The sequence below is a fragment of the Felis catus genome, chromosome D4, assembly GCF_018350175.1.
Source record: "Felis catus isolate Fca126 chromosome D4, F.catus_Fca126_mat1.0, whole genome shotgun sequence".
Lineage (NCBI taxonomy): Eukaryota > Metazoa > Chordata > Mammalia > Carnivora > Felidae > Felis > Felis catus.
Window position 1 is genome coordinate 94,566,772 of NC_058380.1, and position 20,071 is coordinate 94,586,842.

Here is a 20,071-nt window from a genome sequence, read left to right on the forward strand (position 1 = left end):
TGAAGGATAAGCTCCTGAAGAGATAATCTATACACTCTCTGCAACTCATTCCCAAGCCTTCTCTGCTCTTGGGTGTTCAGCCTTTTCCTCTGAAGTGATGAGGTGTGGACCCCTTTTCTACTCGTCTTGCTTGCAATACGTTGGGCTTCTTATATTTGTAGGTGGCTGTCTTTCATTAGATCTGAAACAGTTCCCGCCTTAATTCTCTTCAAATGCAGCCCTGTCCCTATTCTATCTCTCCTCAATGGTCGAAACCCCACTTGGTGACCCGTGTACCTGCTCACTTTATTTTCCACGCTGTTTCACGTGTCCCAGGTCTTTACTTTCTCAGGAGTACAGTTTTCCTAACCTCCTTTGCCTTATCTTCCAGTTCAGTAATTCCCTCTTTGATTATGTTCAAACCATCCTCTGGTTTTTTTGTTTTTTTTTTTAATTTTTTTAACGTTTATTTATTTTTGAGACAGAGAGAGACAGAGCATGAACAGGGGAGGGGCAAAGAGAGAGGGAGACACAGAATCCGAAACGGGCTCCAGGCTATGAGCTGTCAGCACAGAGCCCGACGCGGGGCTCGAACCCATGGACCGTGAGATCATGACCTGAGCCGAAGTCGGATGCTTAACCGAATGAGCCACCCAGGCGCCCCACATCCTCTGGTTTTTAATGTCAAGTACCATGTTTTGTTCTGTTTTGTTCTTTGTTTTACTTTTAGGAGAATGCTTGTTCTTTATTAATGTGTTCAAGCCCCCTTCATTTCTTCTATAAAACATGTTCGTTTCGTGTTTTAGGTCGGCTATTCCTAATATCTGATTTTTTTTTCTGATCTGATTCTAGCGCCCATTGTTTCTGCCAGCTTTTGCTCATGGTGCCTTGTTTCCTTGGGCACCATGAATGGGCACCATTCATTTTTTAGTGAATGTTGACTCTGAACTGCTCATTTGCTGTGGAACTTTGTGGAAATTCCCAGAGGCCTGACAGAAAAGCAGCTTCCTCTGGAAAGTGCTTGCCTTTGTTCTCCTGCACACCTAGGGCTCTCCCAGCCTCAGAGCCCTTTAACCACAAATCCCTTGTTTGAGGCTGGGGGATACTTGAGGGGATGTGAATTCAGGTTGCACACACATGGGGCCAGCTTGTAATCATGGGTTCCCAGAGCATTTTTCCTCCTCGGCCTCGGCACCAGGGCTTGAGATAAGCACTGTCGATGCGACGCCTAAAGAACAGATGGATTTTTCTAGTTTCCCTTACAGCGAGGGGGGACTTGGGAGTCCCCTATTCATGGAGGTGGTCTTCTGCTTCACCCCCAGCATGGCCAGGCTCGGGGCTTCGTCTTCTGTCCCTAGCCCCAAAGGGAGGCAAAATACGATGCTCCAATCCACCTATGAGAACAGAAAAGTTTCAAGTCCCCGTATTCAAAAAGAGAGGATAGGTGCGTCTGGGTGGCTCAGTCAATTAAGCGTCTGACGTCAACTCAGGTCGTGATCTCACGGCTGATGAGTTCGAGCCCCCCATGGGGCTCTGTGCTGACAGCTCGGAGCCTGGAGCTCCTTCGGATTCTGTATCTCCCTCGCTCTCTGCCCCTCCCCCACATATATATATATATATATATATATATATATATATATATACACACACACACACACACACACACACACACACACTCAAAAATAAATAAACCTTTAAAAAATTCAAAAAGAGAGGACACGTTGCTCTTTGGCCATCAAAACCAGTTAACGCCAGAACCAGCTTCAAATCCACCCCAACCTAACTGGTGACAACTTGGCTGCGGTCAGCCAATCAGCGGCAGACAACTTGGCTGCGGTCAGCCAATCAGCGGCAGACAACTTGCTGCGGTCAGCCAATCAGCGGCAGACAACTTGCTGCGGTCAGCCAGTCAGCGGCAGACAACTTGCTGCGGTCAGCCAATCAGCGGCAGCCAGACTCCTGGGACTACACTTCCTCATTTCAAGACCGTCCAGCCCCCAAACTCCCCCCGCTGGGAGGGTCTGATGCCACCCTTGATAAAACTCTGCCCGGGGCCAGCGGGCCAGCGGTTTGCTTTGCTCGGGAGGTCTGTGCCTCCCAGCTGCGGTGCTCCCTGGTTTCACAAACAATACATGCAGGCTTTTGTTCCAGAGGTGGCTTGGTGGCCTCATCCCCCTACATCTCAAAGCAAAACCAGCTTCGGTGCGCCACGTTCCTCCCTGGGGCGCCCCCTTTCCCCATCCTGGCCCGAAGATTCTGCGCCCCCTAGCCAACGGAAGATAGCGACCAAGATGGACATCTTTTAGTCTATCCCGAATTTGTAGCGGCTTTTCATACTAATAAGAACGGAAATCTTTTGCCTTTATTTTATACGTGAGAGAAAACTGAGGCACAGGGACGTTAAATAAAGGGCCAATCACAGACTCAAACCTCGGAGCCAGGACCCTCTGGCTCCAGGGTCCGTGCACTTAAACTCTGCCATCGTCAACAAATGAGTTAGTAATTGGTGAATTTATTCATTCGCCAGATATTCATTGAGCCTCCTCGAGACGCCAGGCACCGCTGGGGCACCAGACATATGGCAGGGAAGGAGACGGGTGACATCACTGCCCTCAGAAGCTTATATTCCAGTGCGAGTGGGTGCAGCAGTGAGTGGAGGACGTCTGCAGGTCCCTCCTCTGCAGAGGCCAACGGCGGCGGTCAGACGTTCTGCATTCCAGGAGGGACCAGTGCCCACGGTGGCCATTCCGGCTGGACCTCAAGGTTGGGACCACTCTTCTAAGGCTGCTGGCATTTCTCTGTGGGGGACCCTGATGGCCATGACGAGGGAGTTATGAGCTCTTCCATTGGAAGACAGGGCCTCCCCTAACTTTACAAGCGTGAGCAAAGGGCATCCCCTGGGCTGGGCCGTGGACAATACTTCTGAGCCCCCGAGTGTACCTGGGAGCCCTCGGGAAGTCAACAGTTTTCCCAAAACTCTGCGAGCCAGGCAGGTGTTGGCCTCTGTCCTGTTACCCCAAAGGTCATAGGTCCCCAAAAGGGCCCCGACACCTGTGTCCCTTGGTCAGCAGAGCTGCTGGGGAGAGGCTGGACTTTCTGGACGATGTCATTCGGGAAACAGCTGGGCACAGCTGTGTCCTGAGGACACTGTCCCAGCCTCGCCTGGAACACAGGCTCAGACGCCACTGCCAGCACGGGCCCTGCTCCAGGAGGCCAGGCCAGGCCAGGCCAGGGGACGGCGTGTCCCGGGGCTTGGCTGGCCCCCATCCCAGCCTGACAAAGCAGTCCCCCGCCCCCCTCCAGCCCTGTGGGTGGGAGGATATCTCTAGCCCCAAACCAGAGGAATGTGTGAGCTTCTTGTCTGGAGGCTTTCCCAAGCTGGGTGACTTCCGTGGGGTAGGGCCATGTGCCGGCGTCCCACAGTGTCTGAGAAGAAGCCTGAAGAGGGGTTTGGAAGCTTCTGGAACCCCCGACCTACTCAGGAACCACCCCTGAGACCTGAGGACTTGGTGAAGCCTGTCCCCAGTGTCCCGCCCACCGCCCACTGTGCACTGAGACCTCTCTTGGTGAACCGTCCCTCCGATAGCCCCTGCCCAGCGAGATGCTGGGACCAAGTCACCCTTCTCAGCTCAGGTTCCTGCTTCCAAAGTCCACACTGCATCACGCTGCGGGCCTCGTCCAGTCTGCACGCCTCCCAGCGGACTGGCCTCACCTGCTCTCCAGTTTCCCCTCCTGTTAGGTGGCAACCCCACCCCCAGCATATACGGAGGGACCCGTGTGTGTGTGTGTGTGTGTGTGTGTGTGTGTGTGTGTGTGTAGGGACCCGTGCGTGCACACAGGCTGTTCCCTGTATCTGCACACCTTTGTGCACATCTCTGCTCCCCGACTGGTCAAATCCTACACACCCTCCAAGACCCGGCCCTTCCATGAACCCCTTCCTCCACTCATCGCTCCCTGCTGAGAGGCGTCGTGCACCCACAGATGCATCTGCACGTGCAGAGCCGCGACCGGCGGAGCCCCTGCCACGCCCCGCCCCCCTGGGCCCGTTCCATCCCCAGCCCTGCCGCCAGCTGGCCTCCCATCAGGGACGACGGATGCAGAGTTTTCTGTTTTATTTTTATTTTTTATTTTTTTTTCAACGTTTATTTATTTTTGGGACAGAGAGAGACAGAGCATGAATGGGGAAGGGGCAGAGAGAGAGGGAGACACAGAATCGGAAACAGGCTCCAGGCTCCGAGCCATCAGCCCAGAGCCCGACGCGGGGCTCGAACTCACGGACCGCGAGATCGTGACCTGGCTGAAGTCGGACGCTTAACCGACTGCGCCACCCAGGCGCCCCAAGAGTTTTCTGTTTTATTAACTTTTCGTCATTTTTTACCACGTAGGCAACACACAGGTGACGATTCTAGTTTGTGCAAAGCAACCGTTTAACCTTTTCAAAAATGGCCCCCGCCATTCACGTGTGTTGTAGACAAATTCACACGTGCAGATGAATAAAAAGGCCATCTGAATCCCCTGGAATCTGAGACACCCTCCCCTGCAGACACCTCCACGGGACTGTGGCTCAAGGTTCGCGCTCCCTGTGTGAACTCATTCGATCCTCTCCGACGCCCCCCGAGTGGGAGGTGAGAGTACCACCCCAGCTGAGGCACCAGAAGTGTGGGGGAGGCAGGCACCTGCCCAGGGTCAGGGCCAGCTGGAAAGTGACAGGGCAGGATCGAAACCGGCAGAGTCCACGGTCTGGCCACCACAGTTCCGGGTGGGCACCCACGTCCATCTCGGCAGGACCAGAGACTTCCCCTGACCGCCTCGCTGTCTCTCTCTCTAGCACCTTCCGAGCTCTGGGGCCCAGTGTTCTTTCCCAAGCCGTCACATCCCGCACAGGCAGGTCAGCCCCGGCCGAGACGGGGTGGACGGGAGCTCAAGGAGGGGGCCCGGTGTGGCAGGACTGCACCCCCAGTCTGTGGCCGGCCCGGGAGCCCTTCCCCCAGGCCAGGCCGCTGCTCCCCCAGCGGCCACCAGGATGGCAGCGCCCTCCCACCGGAGGAAAGGCCAGCTCAGCTTCCCAGAGGCGGGAAGGGGGTGGGGGGGGTGTTCCGGGTCCTCAAGTCTACAGATCAGGCTGGCCGACCTGGGGTGGGGGGAGGGCCGAGCATCAGGAGGCCACGCACAGCGAGGCCGCTGCCCTCAACCTGTCCCAGAAGCTGCGGGCAGTTCTAACCGGGCCAAACCCGCCTGCCCTCCCCGAGGGGGGAGCACGAGGTCCTCGGGGTGCATCAGAGAAGTGCCGGGTCTTCCTGGGGATGTTCAGCCGTCAGCCAGCCTCCTCACTTCTACCAGGGCTGTCGTGGGTGGGGGCGTGGCCCCCGAGCCGCCCAGGGACTCCGTCTGCCAGCATCTGGGCGATGCCCTCGGGTCTCCCAATCGAACATATTCTACGTATTCAAAACCATCAGCAAAACACGACTCAAAATTCAGTCGTTGTTTTTGGCGGGGAGTCCACGCAGCAGCACAGGGGCCGAAGATAAACTAGAGAGACACGGGGATGGCCAGGGAGGACAGAGCCAGACTGTCGCCTACACACGGCGAGCCAGGAAGAGTCCCACCGTGCGACCAAATGTAACGTCACGCTTGAGCAAGCAAGGCGGCCGTGTGCTGGCCGGCTGCGTCCCCAGAGGAGGCGCTGGCTGAGGCCGGCAGGGGACATGAACCCCAGGGCGTCTGGCCGGGGTGGGGGACCTGGGCTGACCCTTCCTGGCACCAGACAGGGAGGGAGCTCACCTCACCTGCTCAGATCAGACCGTGTCCATCTCCCAGGCAGCCGCCTTCTCTCCCGCAGGCCTCGGGTCCCCGCCTGCCACATGAGGGCTGACAACAGATGGTCCAGGTGACGAGCGCCCATCCAGGACCCCGGGCGTCCAGCTTGGGGCTCCGCCTGCACCTGCCCGTGCGGACCTCCCCGCTGTCCCCATGTACACATGAGAAATAGAGGCTCACGGAGGGGAGTGGCTCACCAGATCTGCACAGCAAAGACTCAGCCCCAGGCCGTCTGGGCACCCTGCCAGGCCCCCGAGGCCGGGGTGGGTGGGGGTCACAGCAGTGCCCTGAGCAGGGGGTTAGCCGGCGGGGCGGGGAGGGCCTCGCCCTGGCCTTTTGCTGTTCCCTATCAAGCCCGGAGCAGGACGTACCTGATAGTGCGGGCTGGCCGGCACCCCGAGAAGGTCCCCAAGAATATCCACAAGGAGTGTCCGGCCAGGTCTTTGGCGTGGCTCTCTGGGCCTGGCCCCCAGGACTGGCTGCCGGAGTTATGAAGAAGGAGGCCCATCTGTTCACCTGCCGTCTGCGTGCCCCTCTGTCCCGGCTCCCCTCCCCCCCCCCCCCGCCCGTCACCCACAGTCCCCACTGGCTCTTGTGTTGTCACCTCACGGAGGACACGAGGCAGGAGGGCAGTGGCTGGCCCAGGCCCCATGGCCGCGCTGGGTCCCCGGCCACCGCCCGGTTCCCTGTGACCCAGAGCCTCCACCTCTCCACAGTGGGCCCGGCCAGGCCCCCAAACCTCTCTACTCAGGAAACGTGACCCTCCCTGGACACTCTCACCTACCCCTCTGGGCCAGAACTGATTCACTCGGTCACCTGACTGCGAGGACAGCTGGAGGACCTTTTAGGAAGGGGCAGAAAAGAACGGAGACAGTGGCGTCGCCCCCCCCCGGCCCCCCGGCCCTCGTGGGCTGCGTGACCCCCCCAAGGACGCCCGGCCGGAGAGCGGAGAGCGGCTCGTCTCCCACACGCTCTCTCCAACAGCAGCAGGGGAGAGCCCCACCTGGAGCCTCGACGGGCCACTCACCCCCTCGCCCTGCAGACCCCCAGCGTCGCTCCGCCAGGCTGGGAGGAAGGATGCCCACCTCGCTACCGCACACGCTCCTGCAGGGAGGCCACGGGGACTAAGCACACAGGTGCACGCACACTCACTTGCACACGGCATTGTACACCCATATGCACACTCACATGCATACTCGCACACACATACACACAGCGTGTGTGCACGCGCACGCACACTCACACAGGTAGGCTGCCTGCCCCCAGCGACGCTGACAGCCTGCTCAAGAGCGGTCCGCCAGCCCCACCCCAGGCCCCAGGCCCATCGTGTCACCCTTGGCGATGGGCAACCCACCCAAAGCATATATCTTCTTCACCTCAAGCATCTGGCTGCCCCAGTATCCCTGCAAGTCGGTGGGGGGGGGGGGCGGGAGGCAGGAGCCGGGGCAGGAAAAACCCCAAGTGGAACCTACAGCGTTTATAAAACCGGTCCCTGAGTGGGATCCTCCTCGCAGGTGCAGTTCCGCAGCTTATGGCCCCAGCAGAGCCCTGCCCCTGCCCCTGCCCCTGCCACACGCTGGGCCTGCAGGACAGGAAGTGAAGTGGGACAAAGGAGGGCAGTCTCAAAGTCACTGTGCCAGCGGTCAGGCCTCCCGACCCCGGTAGCAGGTAGGGGGTCAGCTGACAAGCAGAGCTCCCGAGAGCCGCCCCGAGGTGCTGCTGACAGGTCGGGAAGGCTACTGTCCAGCCCCCAGGCCTCGGCTCCCTCAGCCCCAGCTGAAGTGCCCGCCCCCCACTTTTTCAAGAGGCCCCTCCAGACCTCCAGGATCCACCTCCACACCCCTCCACCCGGGAAGTCTCTGAGGCCCCCAGAGCCCCCACTCACTCCCCACCTGCCCTCTCCACTGGGCTGAATCCACGCAGCGGTGGGGGACAGAGGGCATCTGCCGCTCCCGGCACACAGCCTGGACACACAGGTGCATGCTTTGACTCTGAGAAGCCAGAGGAGCAAGAGAAATGTCACCCCCGGAGGGGAAGTCTGTGGTTGGGGCTCGCGCCACAGGCCTTCCCTTCCCCAGGGAGGGCCAGCCCCGAGCTCTCTGGGCGCCCCCGCCCCGTCCACCTTCCCGTGTCTGGCACAAGGTGTCTTGATAAGTATTAGTTCAATGAGGACACAGGGGTCCTTGTGCCTCCCGGTCCTAACCTGACGGTCCCACGCCCCTCCCATCCTCAGCAACGCGTGCCTTCCTTCGTCAAGGTCCAGGACGGGGCCACCATGGCGCAGCAAGACTCCAGTGACCCCGGGCAGTGTGACCCATCACCACTGCCCCCCCGATGTACACAATTCTCTCCCACCCCCTCCACCCCCTTCCTGGGGATATTTTGGGGGCAAAATTATAGATACAGAACTGAAAGGAACGAAGATAAATAGCAAATGGTAAAAGAAGCTCTCTCTAAGTAACAGGACTTGTGCTTAATCCATAATCTCAAATTTTTCCAGTTTGAAGAATAAAACACCCTCACCTCCTCTGCCCTGAGGAACCCCCAAAGGGATCGCACCGCAGATGGTGCAATTCTCACTTCAGCCAGCAGGTGGCGGGCCAAGACCACATGGAACCGGCACAACCCTTCGTGGACAGAGCCTGGGCTGGAACGCTCATTTCTGGACTCCCTTTGATTTCGTTCCACAAATTCCCAGGGATCACCTGGCTTTATTTGCAGCACCCGGATGGTCGTGCAAAGGTGGGGACTCCAGCGCTGCGGCAAACCTGGATGAGGTGGATTTGAGCCCCATCTGCCGCAGCACTTTCTGGGGCCCCAGGCTCTTAGCCCACCATCTGCGGCCATCTGGAGGGGTGAGCCTCCAGCAGTGACGTTGGAAAGCAGAGACTAGGGCTCCCCTGGGTTCCCGCTCGCCAGTGGGGGGGCCTTGGGGTCCTCCTGGGGTCCCACGGGGGCTGCCATCCACAGAGGCCACAAGTTTTCCCCACACTCTTACCTTCAACTCCCCACCTCTGCAGACCCCCACCCTCCAGCCCCGTCCCTGGATCCGCTCCTGGAGCTCCACTCCTGACTCCTGCCCAGCCCGGCCAACAGATACGCCACCCTCTGCCTCGGAGGCCACAGCAGCAGCAGACTCAGAGGGGCCTGTGTTACACCAGCCAGGCCAAGAGCAGGAGGAACACCAGGACCAGGGCTGCGGCTAGGGTCACAGAGGGCACCAGGTCTGAGTCCTCGGGACCGAGGATGGCATCTCCAAGGGCATGGTGGAGGGCGGCAGGGGCACCAGACAGCTGGGTATCAGCGACCTTCTCTCCGGGGGGCCCTGGCCGGCCCATCTGTGGGAAGGGGGACCTGAGGGACAGGAATTCCTCTGGGAAGCATCCCACTCTCTGCCTGGCCGTCCCATCCCTCTCCTCTGGGAGGCCCTCCAGACATAGCAGGTGACCAGAGGTCCTCGAGGTGACCCTGGGCAGTGACTCCCTGAGCCTCAGTTTTCTCCACTGTAAAACCAGGATGCCAAAGGCCACCAGGGAGGATAGGGACCAGATGAGACAGTAGCGCCTGGGCTATTGGCATCTCCTCCCCGCCCCTCAACCCCTTACCTTCTCTCTTGAGACGACTGGGGCTGGAAAGTCAGGTTCGGCACCACAGCCCCCGAGACCTTTGCCCTTGTGCCAGGGGATCTGGAATGCGGCTCTGCTGGTTTCTTGGGCACTTAGAAGCCTAGGACTCATCTGGGGGGAACTTTGTCAAACTGCAGGAGAAGCCCCATCAAGGCCTGCCAGCTGCCCTCTGCCCACACAGTGGCTGGGGCGGTGGGCACCAGATTACATCCGTTTTACAGTTGAGAAAACCCAGGTTCAGAGAAGGAAGCACCTCCCTGGAGCAGGGTTCCCGAGAAGTTCCAGAGGTTGGCAGGGGTGGTCACCGCATCCTGGGTCCTCTTGGACCTCAGGCTCCTCGTCTGCACAGGGGCAGACTGTGCATGAACTCGTTTGCTAAGCTCCAGCACCCAGGATCGGTCAGGGATGGAGACAGCCCAGGAGTCCGAGGTGGTCTCCACCCAGCCCCTCCCCACCCCAGGCAGCTCTGCAGGACGTTTACCTTCTGGCCAGGGCGGGAGGCGGCTCCCACGCCCGGGACCGGCCACGTTCCCCAGTGCAGGGACCTGCCACGTTCCCGTTCCCGAGTGCAGGCAGCGACCAGTGGCAGCTTGATTGGATCAACTAGGGAACCTTCTTCTAAAGAACCCACCCTCCTTGGGGCCTCCCTCGGGGAGGGATTGGAGATGGGGGGCGGGGAAATGAGGGACCGGCCCCTGCTGTGGGTGTGTCCGGGCCAGAGAGGGGAAGCAGAATGGGTGTTCCCACCCCCAGACAAGTGCTCTCTGCTTCTTCTGAGCGGACAACTCCCTGAGGGGGCTGGAAGGGGCTCAGGAAATTGAGCAGGGACCTCTTGGCACCCCTATGTGCCTGCGCCGTGCCAGGCATGGGAAGGGGGGCGGGGGGGGGGGAGGAGGAGAGCCCCACCCCGTCCCAGAGGCCAGGTCCCCAAGCAGCCCATCTAGGGCAGGCCCAGGTGGCAAGAGAGAAGGCCCAAGTGACCCAGTGAGGGAGATGGTAGTTAAAAGAGGTCCAAGGACCAGAGAAACATCCTTGGTGGAGGAAATCATCCTTTAAAGACAAAGATGGCCATTGAATCACTAATTTTAAAAGCAAACATGGTGGCGCAGTCGGTTAAGCGTCCGACTTCAGCCAGGTCACGATCTCGCGGTCCGTGAGTTCGAGCCCCGCGTCGGGCTCTGGGCTGATGGCTCGGAGCCTGGAGCCTGTTTCCGATTCTGTGTCTCCCTCTCTCTCTGCCCCTCCCCCATTCATGCTCTGTCTCTCTCTGTCCCAAAAATAAATAAAAACGTTGGGAAAAAAAAAATTAAAAAAAAAAAAAAGCAAACATGTTTGAAATAGCCTTAATGCCCATGACAGAAGATTCCTGAACAAACTCGGGTTATATCTCAATTGTTAAAATACGGTTACAAGGCTTGTGCAACACCAGCGATGAGAGTCACCATTTATTGGGTGCTGGATCCAAAGCCTATGTCCTTTACGGCAATAAAAGGCTTAAAATACGTAAAGTGGTCACACAGTTGTATAGACACACAACGAAAATAATGGGAAAATATGAAGATTAGACGCAGGTGGGGAAAGACACGGAAATGCCAGCAGGGTGATGGATGGGGCTTTCCGGAGCCTGTTTTTCCTGTGGGTCTACTAGTTGGATTTCCACAGTAAAAAGGAATTATACCTTTTTTTCTTTTAACGTTTATCTGTTTATTTTTCAGAGAGAGCAAGCATTTGTGCGCGAGCACAAGAGAGGCGGAGAGAATCCCAAGCAGACACAGCTCGATGCCACAACCCGAATGTGAGATGGAGACCTGAGCCGCAGTCGAGTCCTACCCTTCACTGACTCAGCAGCCCAGGCACCCCTATAGAACACCTTTTTCAAACAACCCACTGTTACAATAGCTAGAACTTGGAAATAACCTAAGTGTTCAACAACAAAGGATCAGTTCAAACATAACACGGGGCCCGGCCGGGCAGCAGAAGGGGGTGGGATCCAGCCCCTCCCGGAAAAAGCCCACAGGGAGCAGCGGGCCCCAGTGACTGTGCTGTTGTTGGAGGGGGAGCTTCCTGGGATATTCAGTTTCTGCTTTTCTTATCTTGTAATTTTATCTTATTACCTGGATGATTCTCAACAAGCCGTTTATTCCTGCAATCAAAAAAGACCAGACACGGGGAAAATGCAAGTCTCTGCCCCTGGAGCCACCACCCTCTCTTCTCTGGGTCACACACACACACACACACACACACACTGGCTGTCGGGGATGCGGTTCAGGCCGAATGCACCTCGTCCCTGGAGGGGAGGAAGCAGGGCCAGCGGTGACTCAGGACGCGAGGTAGCAGGGACGGAGTCCTGCCTTCGCTGGAGACCAGGGTTCTCCCTATGACCTTGGCGAGTCGCTGCGCCCCTCGGGGCTCGGTTCCTCCGGCCTGGAGGAGCCACGGGCGCCGGACCCGAAGGTGGTCCGCAGTCCCCCCACATGTGCACACGGACGAATCCGCAGGGGCTCTGCCTCCAGGCCCCGCAAGGCTGTCGAGTCTCCTCCTTGGGGGCGGGGTGCCCATCCTCGGGGCCAGCCCAGGGGGTCCTCGGGGGGCTCACGAGGCACGGGTGACGCCCATTTGAAGCCCAGCCACGCCCCCACGCCCCCAGCCAGAGCTCCGCGCCCCAGTCCGCGCCCCGCCCCCAGGGCCGCGCCGCCGGAAAGCCCCAACGGAGCCCTGCCCCCGGCACCCGCCCCGCCCCCGGGCTCCGGCCCCGGGAAAGCCCGGCCGAGCCCCGCACCCCGCCCGTCCCCGGGTCCGCGCCCCGGGAAAGCCCGGCCAGGCCCCGCACCCCGCCCGCGCCCAGCCCCGGCACCCGAGCATCCGCACCGCTCGCGGCTGCCCCATTGGCCCGCGCCCGCGCCGCAGGGCCGCCTGGCAGCCAATCGCGGCCGAGGGGCGGGGCTGCGGCCCGGGCCGGATGCTCGGCGCCGCTGCGGCCCGACGCGCCTCCCGGCCGGAGCTGTCCCCCAGCACCCGGCCACTCGGCGGCGGCGGCGGCGGCGGCGGCGGCGGCGGCGGCGGCACGGACACTGCCAGGAGGGGCCGGCCATGCAGGAGCCGCTGCTGGGGGCCGAGGGCCCGGACTATGACACCTTCCCTGAGAAGTCGTCCCCGTCGCCGGGGGAGAGGACGCGAGTCGGGTGAGAGTCGCTGGACATGGGGGCTGCGGGCAGGGGCTGGCTTCCGCCTTGGGCCTTCTCTGACCTTCCATGAGTGTCCACCAAGGGTCCATCTGGTCCCCTCCTGCCCCCAGACACCCCCGTTTTATTTAAGGAGCTGTCCCACCCCCACCTCCACCCCCTGTACCGGGCCCAGCCCCCAACTGCCTCAGATAGGGTGAGTGAAAGCCAGAGAGGGCGAGGGGCTTGCCTAAGGTCACACGGCAAGCTTCAGGCGGCGGAAACCAAGCCTCCTCTTCTAGAGAAGAGTGCTCCTTCACCCGTGCCTCAGCCACGGGGATGGGCTTTGGGGACCGTCCTGGGGAATTCTCCAAGCGAGATGACACTCAGGCTCCGGGAGCTGGCAGTCTGGCCCCGGAGCCAGCCCTCGCCAAGCGCTGCCCTCACAGCCTGAGCGGGCAGCCATTGTTCAGCAGTTGGGGGAGGAGGAACTCAAAGACCTCATCGTTCTGCCCACCCCCCCACCAGGGCCCCACAGAACAAGAGGGTGTTCCTGGCTACCTTTGCTGCCGTGCTGGGCAATTTCAGCTTTGGGTACGCCCTGGTCTACACGTCCCCTGTCATCCCTGCTCTGGAGCTGTCCTTGGACCCAGACCTGAGGCTGACCAAAACCCAGGCATCCTGGTTTGGGGTAAGAGCCATGCTCTGAGCTGGAGATGGGCAGGGCAGAGTGAGCAGGGACCCACGAAGCCAGGGACGCCCAAAATCTCAGGCGTGGGGCCCCCTCTAGGGCCCTGGTCTTCCCCCTCCCCCATCCACCCCAATCACGCTGGGCCGCAGGAGGGGCAGTGGGTGAGTGAGGCCAGATGATGGCTCTGAAATAGAAGGAGGAAGTGAGAGCTGAAGGAGAAGGTGTGGGAAGGAACAAGTGGGGAGGTGCCCCTCCAGGTCTCACCCCTGGGGGGTTGAGGGCTCCCCAGACTGCCCCCGCCACCCATAGCCGGGCGGTCACAGCAGAGCAGACGCCTCTCTGGATGATGGGGGACAGGGCATCAGATGCCGATGGAAAGAGGTGCCAGCTGGGGCAAGGGGGGTCCCAGGACAGAGTGTGGGCGAGTGGAAGGGAAGAGCAGAGGCCCCAAGAGTCCCAGAATTCTAGAATTACAATCTTAGCAGCCTCAAATGTACAATGACAACATAGTAACTAAGATAATACCCAGTGTGTGCCGAGCACTTAGTATGCGCCAGGGATGTGCTGGATACTTTACGTGAGAGCTGGTTAACTCCCGGGGCCAACCCTAAGAGTGGGTACTCCTGCCCCCCCCCATAAAACAGCTAACGAAACTGAGGCTCAGATAGACCAAGCAATGTGCCCAAGTCACTGACTGGATCCTACTCACTCCACTCTACAGGGAATCCAAGAATCCCCAAGTCTAAAAATGCCAGGGGCTTTAGGTTATAGAATACTCCTGTCTGCTATACTCTAGTATCAGACTTTTAAGCGTTCAGCTGAGCAGAACCACCATGGACACACGGCCCCACATCCTCTGCAGAGCAGGCCTCCCTACGGTGGCACCTCTTAAGAAACGGCTATGCACATGCTGCTTGTACACGCCTGGAGATGGGAGGCTCACTACCATTCAGGGCCTGAGTCCTGCACCCCAGGATCCCACGGTCGGCCTGGAAAAGCAGCTGCCTCTAGGCTCTGATGGGGGGTGGGGTGGGAGTGCGGGGTGCCCACACGTGTCTGCCGTGCACTCCTTTCCTGCAGTCCGTTTTCACCTTGGGCGCGGCGGCTGGGGGCCTCAGTGCCATGGTCCTCAATGACCTCCTGGGCCGGAAGCTCAGCATCATGTTCTCAGCCGTACCCTCGGCAGCTGGCTACGCACTCATGGCAGGCGCCCACGGCTTCTGGATGCTGCTGCTGGGGAGGACGATGACAGGCTTCGCCGGGGGGCTCACAGCTGCCTGCATCCCGGTAAGGCCAGGACCGCCCCTCGCCGCCTCGGCACCGAGTTGGCCCCCGTGTTGCTAAAGCCTCCTGACCCTCGGGCCATCTGGTCAGCGGGGGTTATGTTTGCCAGGGAGCCTCAGCTTACCTCCACCAGGGCAACCCATTTCAGGGAAATCTGGCCCCAGCTGACCTCACTCTGGACTCCCCATAGTTCCTACCCCGTTTCCTGACAATCAGGCCCATTGCTCAATTGGAGAAAAGCTGCACGAAGCAAGGGGGGAAGGGGAAGTGTCTGCCCCGAGCCATCCCTCGGACTCCTCCCACAGCTCCCCACGTGCCATGTCAGGCCCAGGGCGAGCCCAGAAGGGGGCAGCGGTGCCCGGGGGCGGGGGTGGAACCAGAGTCTGCTCCAGTTCCCAACCTCAGGCCACCCATTTTCAGAGCCAAGTGCCTCCGCCCCCTTGACGGGGAAATGGACTGAGTCCCGATCAGGATAAGAACCCCACCTGAAGCCCCCGCTTCTCACCTCCCGAGGTTCACAGGGCCACCTCTCCCGTCTCGGGCCGGGCCCCGGACCCTAAACTCTCACCAGGGGCCGTGCGGGCCGATGTGTCTTGCAGGTGTACGTGTCTGAGATTGCTCCCCCGGGTGTTCGTGGGGCCCTGGGGGCCACGCCCCAGCTCATGGCAGTATTCGGGTCACTGTCCCTCTACGCCCTTGGCAAGTATTGTCCAGATGAGCGATGAGCGCCTCCTGTGTGCAGGCGGGCGGGTGACAGGGTGCCGCTGCTGAGCAGCCGTGGGTGGAAAGGCAGCGAGTGTGCCCCAGAGCAAACCCCGAGCTGGGGGACAAGATACTTGCTCAGCCAGCACTGTGCTGTGTACCTCTAGGCAACGCTCTGCCTCTCTCTGGTCACATGGGAAGCCCATGTGGAAAAGAGAGCAGGGTACATCCAGTTGAGGTGGGGTGGGGGGTTGGAGATAGTAGCCCGGGGCCTTGCCTGCTCCGTCTACCCCGCCGTCCCCCTGCCGTGGCCCTTGAGACACTCCGAGAACCTCCTTCAGGCCAAGCCATCCCTGTAGCCCCTCCTGGTTTAGACCGCGGAGGCCTGAGGCAAGCAGGGTAGGCTTCCTGTAGGAGACGGCCCTGGGACTAGCGCTCGAGGACAGAGCAGGTCGCTCAGAGGCATCGATAGGAGGGGACTGGACGCGTAGCCTGGACGCCGGCCGCTCACCCCGTCGTCACCTCCAGGCCTCCTGCTGCCGTGGCGCTGGCTGGCTGTGGCCGGGGAAGGGCCTGTGCTCGTCATGACCCTGTTGCTCAGCTTCATGCCCAACTCCCCCCGCTTCCTGCTGTCGCGGGGCAGGGACGCGGAGGCGCTGCGGGCGCTGGCCTGGCTGCGCGGGGCCGACACCGACATCCGCTGGGAGTTCTCGCAGATCCAGGACAACGTCCAGAGACAGGTGCGGGAGGGTGGGTGCGAGGCCCTGGGTGGTGCAGCCGGCCACTGGGCCGGAGACTTGGCGGCTCGTCCTGGGGGGGTGGGGGTGGGGGGGTAGACGGTGGATCCCACCTCCGAGAACGAGGGGAAGGGGAGGCGTTGCCGCGACCCAGAGCACGTGCTCCGCGCTGCCGATGCCTGGGCACCCGGAGATCCTGGCCAGCAAACATCTGCCTTGTCCCACCCGCTCCCCCAAGAGCCTGGGGCGGGCGGGGGTCTGTGGCCGGACCGCCTCAGTGCCCAGGGTCTTTTCCTGGAGGAAGGGAGAAGGGAGTCCAGGGCAGGGTGGGGGCTGCCGGAGGGGCGGGCGCAGCCGCCTCAGGAGCAGCTTCACGTTCGCAGAGCACCCGCGTGTCGTGGGCCGAGGCCCGGAGCCCCCACGTGTACCGGCCCATCGTCATCGCCCTGCTGATGCGCTTCCTGCAGCAGCTGACGGGCATCACGCCCATCCTTGTCTACCTGCAGCCCATCTTCGAAAGCACCGCCGTCCTGCTGGTGAGACCCGGGCCCCACACCGCCCCAGCTCTGCCCCCCGTGTCCGCGGGGGCCGTCCCTTACTGAGCACCTGCTCCGCACCTCGGGTCGGGGGCGCATGCGCCGTGTGGAGCCCGCCGGGGTCTCTCCGCTGTTGTGCCCTGCACCTGTTCTCAGAAGAACGTTTGCGAGTAACCTCACGTGTCTTAAGCCAGACGGGATTGCAGAGGAACCCGCTGTATAGAAACGCAGAGAGAGCCCGGGGGGGAGGGGGGGGCCGTGGACCCCCAGGTTCGGAGCATCTGCCACGCCCCTGCAGACCTCAGCTTCCGCCTCTGTAGAATGGAGATAGCAGAGAGGGGGCCTCCGTCGGCCCGTCCTGGGCTCAAAGGGAGATGAGATTTAGAGATTAGTGACAGTGCAGTCCCACGAGTCACCGTGATGCCCGGACTCTCTGCTGGCCTTGGGCTCGGGGGCGGGGGCGGCAGTTGCGTGCGCCCTGGCTGAGGGGGCCCGGCTGGGTGAGCAGAGGAAGTGCCCGGCACATGGTACGCGCCGAAGGAGCTGTGGCCACGGCTTGGCGTCTGAGCGCCCTGCAGCGCCGTGTGCGGGACGGGTGGGACGGGAGCAGCAGGCCAGGGTCCCTCAGCCCCCGGTGGCTCCCTCCCTGCAGCCCCCGAAGGATGACGCAGCCATTGTGGGGGCCGTGAGGCTCTTCTCCGTGCTGATTGCTGCCCTCACCATGGACCTGGCTGGCCGCAAGGTCCTGCTCTTTGTCTCAGGTGAGCACCGGCCTGGCCCCTGCACTGGCCCACTCCTCCCGCAGCCGCCGCCGCCGAGGGTGTGCCGGCCCCCGTGACTGGGAGCCCCGGGGCGAGGGGGGGGATGGCTGGGTCAGACCTGCCCTGCTGGCCCTGCCCCCACCAGCGCCCAGCACAGGGCCTGGCGGCCACGAGCTGCTCCAGAAAGACCTGCTGGGGCTTGGGGGAGCAAACGAGCCAGTTGTGAGCCACACGGTGGGTGTGACGGCAGCTCACACGCGGGCAGGGTCAGAGCTCTGCAGGAAGTGTCCGGTCGCAGACGGGCCACGACGGCGGCCTGGATGAGAAATGGGCCGCACGGGGTGCGGGGTGCTGAGGAAGCACCGGGCTCAGACGGTCCCGGCCCCTCCGAGGGCCACCGGTCTGTCCACAGCCACCATCATGTTTGCTGCCAACCTGACGCTGGGGCTGTATGTCCACCTCGGTCCAAAGCCTCCGACTCCCAACAGCACCGTGGAGCTCGAGAGTGCGCCCTTGGGGGGCACGGAGCAGCCCCTGGCCGCACCCACCAGCTACCTTACCCTGGTGCCCCTGGTGGCCACCATGCTCTTCATCATGGGTAGGTGTGGCCGTGACCCCACCAGGATGGGCGGGGGGCGGGAGCCGGGAGGGCCGAAGGCCAGCCAGAGAGGGGCCGTCTGGGGCTTAGGTGTGGGGGACGTGCTAGGGCACGGGCAGGGCACCGCTGTCCTGGTCTGTCAGGGTGGTTGGGGAGGGGTCTCGGCAGCTCAGTGGAGGCAGAAGAGGCCCCACGTCCCCTGTGTCGGCAGGCTACGCCATGGGCTGGGGGCCCATCACCTGGCTCCTGATGTCTGAGATCCTGCCCCTGCAAGCCCGCGGGGTGGCCTCGGGGCTCTGCGTGCTGGTCAGCTGGCTCACCGCCTTCGCCCTCACCAAGTCCTTCCTGCTGGTGGTGGTGAGTGCCGGGGGCTGAGCTCAGGGCTTCAACGGCACGGCCTCTAAGTGCCACACACGTCCTCCCGGGCCAGGGTGGGACCAAGCCCAGAAGGCCGCACTTGTCCACATGGCAGTTTGGGTCTCTCAGCATGGATCTCTGCTGGTCAGCCCACATCCGGCTCTGTGCCCGCTTCCCCCGTGCCACACACACACACACACACACACACACACACACACACACTTGGTTCAAACCCCTCCCCAGGCAGCTCGGCCGGTGCCTACCCTGGTGGAGCCAGTGGGTCAGGGCAGGGTCGGGGGAACCCAGAGCGAGCACAGCCCCAGCAGAGAGGCACAGACGAGCTCGGGGCAAGGCAGGAGGGCGTGTGGAGTGCGCTCCCAGCAGGCTGTGGTGGCAGCACCGGGCAGCGAGGGAGAGAGGTGGGGGGGGGGGGGTCTGAGCCAAGGCTGAGACCAAAGGTCCGGGCCCCAGGTCCAGGCCTGGGCAGGCTGCTGCCCTCGAGTGGAGGAAGTCCTTGGGGCCCGGCACCACGGGGAGGCCGCCCCAGACCTGAGGGCTGGGGGACGGGACTGGGGAGGGGGGGAATGACTAAAGCATTTGCAGTTCCTGCGGGAGGCTGTGGAGCCCAGAGAGGCCTGCTGGGATAAGCAGGAGCGTGCTGGGAGCCCCCGTGTGACCAGGCATTCCCTCCATGTCCCCAGAATGCCTTTGGCCTCCAGGTGCCTTTCTTCTTCTTTGCTGCCATCTGCTTGGTCAACCTGCTGTTCACCGGCTGCTGCGTGCCTGAGACCAAGGGCCGGTCGCTGGAGCAGATCGAGTCCTTCTTCCGCACTGGGAGGAGGTCCTTCCTGCACTAGGTCAGGGTCCCCACCTGGGAGGGGCCAAGCACTGGACGCCGGGCCTCTGTGCTGGCCACAAGCCTGAACCCCAAGCCCAGGGGGCGACAGCAACATGCCATCAGACGGAGCCCAGGACCAGACAGAAGCATGACAGGCCCCCCCGAGTGCGCTTCTGGCTCTGGGCAGGCTGGGCCCCAGCCTGGGCCCCAGCTCAGCCGTGCCGCACGCTCGTCGGCCAAGACCTGCTGGCAGAGGAGACAGCCATGGGCCACAGGGGAGTACGTGGCCCGGGGTCCAGGATGAAGCCGGGGCTGAGCAGGGGAGTACACAGCCCAAGGTCCAGGACAAGGCCCTGCTGGGTGACCCCAGGGCCTTGGCCCTTACTCAGGCTCAGAGGATGCCCCCACACAGGGCTGCCATGAGGACAGAGCCAGGCAGGGCAAGAGGCAGTGGACGGCTCCACACGAGGATGTCGTTGTGCCATTTTGTTCCGATCACTTAGTCACCACTGAGTGTCCTAACCACAGGGAGGAAGACAGATCTGCACTTCTGAAAGCTGTGGATGCCACAGAGAACATTCTGGACGCCCAGGCCAGGGCACAAAGCCCAGTACAGACCTTCCCCCTACACCCACCCGATCTCTGGGAACAGGGCTCTTAAGTGCCCCTGTCTGTAAACCGTGTTCACCCCGTTTGTAAAAATAAATCAGGCTCTCGGCCCTGGCGTGGAAGGGAACGGGGTCTGTTGTAGGTGGGGGAGCCCACACAGCAGCCAGGCTCGGCCAGACCCAAACTCTCAGCCAAGGCTACCATGGCCTAATGCCCCAGGCAAGGCCCGCTTTGTGGGGTCACAGGGAGGCAGAGAGAAGGGGCAAGGCAGCCCGGGAGGGACAGCCTGGCCACGCGACGGCCCCGTCCGACAGGCCCCGGCCCTTCCCGGCTGTGCGACCTCGACAAGCCACTTGCCCGTCTGAGATGCTGCCA

The 20,071-nt window shown here is 61.7% G+C and overlaps 2 protein-coding genes across 10 annotated transcripts; one reads left to right on the forward strand and one right to left on the reverse strand.

The window, feature by feature from the left end:
* Positions 1 to 4,216: 4,216 nt before the first annotated feature.
* On the reverse strand, positions 4,217 to 10,241 carry LOC111557568. Of its 8 annotated transcripts, none has more exons than XR_006588891.1 (9): positions 9,904 to 10,241; positions 8,320 to 9,553; positions 7,689 to 7,787; positions 7,269 to 7,378; positions 6,824 to 6,900; positions 6,581 to 6,637; positions 6,168 to 6,275; positions 5,766 to 5,847; positions 4,217 to 5,414 (listed from the first exon to the last, which is right to left on the reverse strand). XR_006588891.1 is itself a non-coding variant. In XM_045043183.1 (5 exons), exons 1-5 carry the CDS (start codon positions 7,157 to 7,159, stop codon positions 5,294 to 5,296), a joined length of 798 nt encoding a protein of 265 aa, XP_044899118.1. In that variant the 5' UTR covers positions 7,160 to 7,219; the 3' UTR covers positions 4,217 to 5,293. The 8 variants fall into 8 exon arrangements, 1 of the variants encoding a protein (XP_044899118.1); XR_006588893.1 differs by having other exon boundaries at positions 8,320 to 8,564; positions 9,402 to 10,239; XR_006588889.1 differs by having other exon boundaries at positions 8,320 to 9,134; positions 9,402 to 10,237.
* Positions 10,242 to 12,412: 2,171 nt separating this feature from the next.
* Positions 12,413 to 19,823, forward strand: SLC2A6 (solute carrier family 2 member 6). Of its 2 annotated transcripts, XM_003996039.6 has the most exons (10): positions 12,413 to 12,604; positions 13,112 to 13,274; positions 14,355 to 14,561; positions 15,158 to 15,257; positions 15,789 to 16,000; positions 16,381 to 16,533; positions 17,186 to 17,294; positions 17,707 to 17,892; positions 18,104 to 18,249; positions 18,951 to 19,823. In XM_003996039.6, exons 1-10 carry the CDS (start codon positions 12,513 to 12,515, stop codon positions 19,104 to 19,106), a joined length of 1,524 nt encoding a protein of 507 aa, XP_003996088.1. In that variant the 5' UTR covers positions 12,413 to 12,512; the 3' UTR covers positions 19,107 to 19,823. The 2 variants fall into 2 exon arrangements, with proteins under 2 accessions (XP_003996088.1, XP_044898700.1); XM_045042765.1 differs by lacking the exon at positions 13,112 to 13,274 and having other exon boundaries at positions 12,470 to 12,604.
* Positions 19,824 to 20,071: the final 248 nt, after the last annotated feature.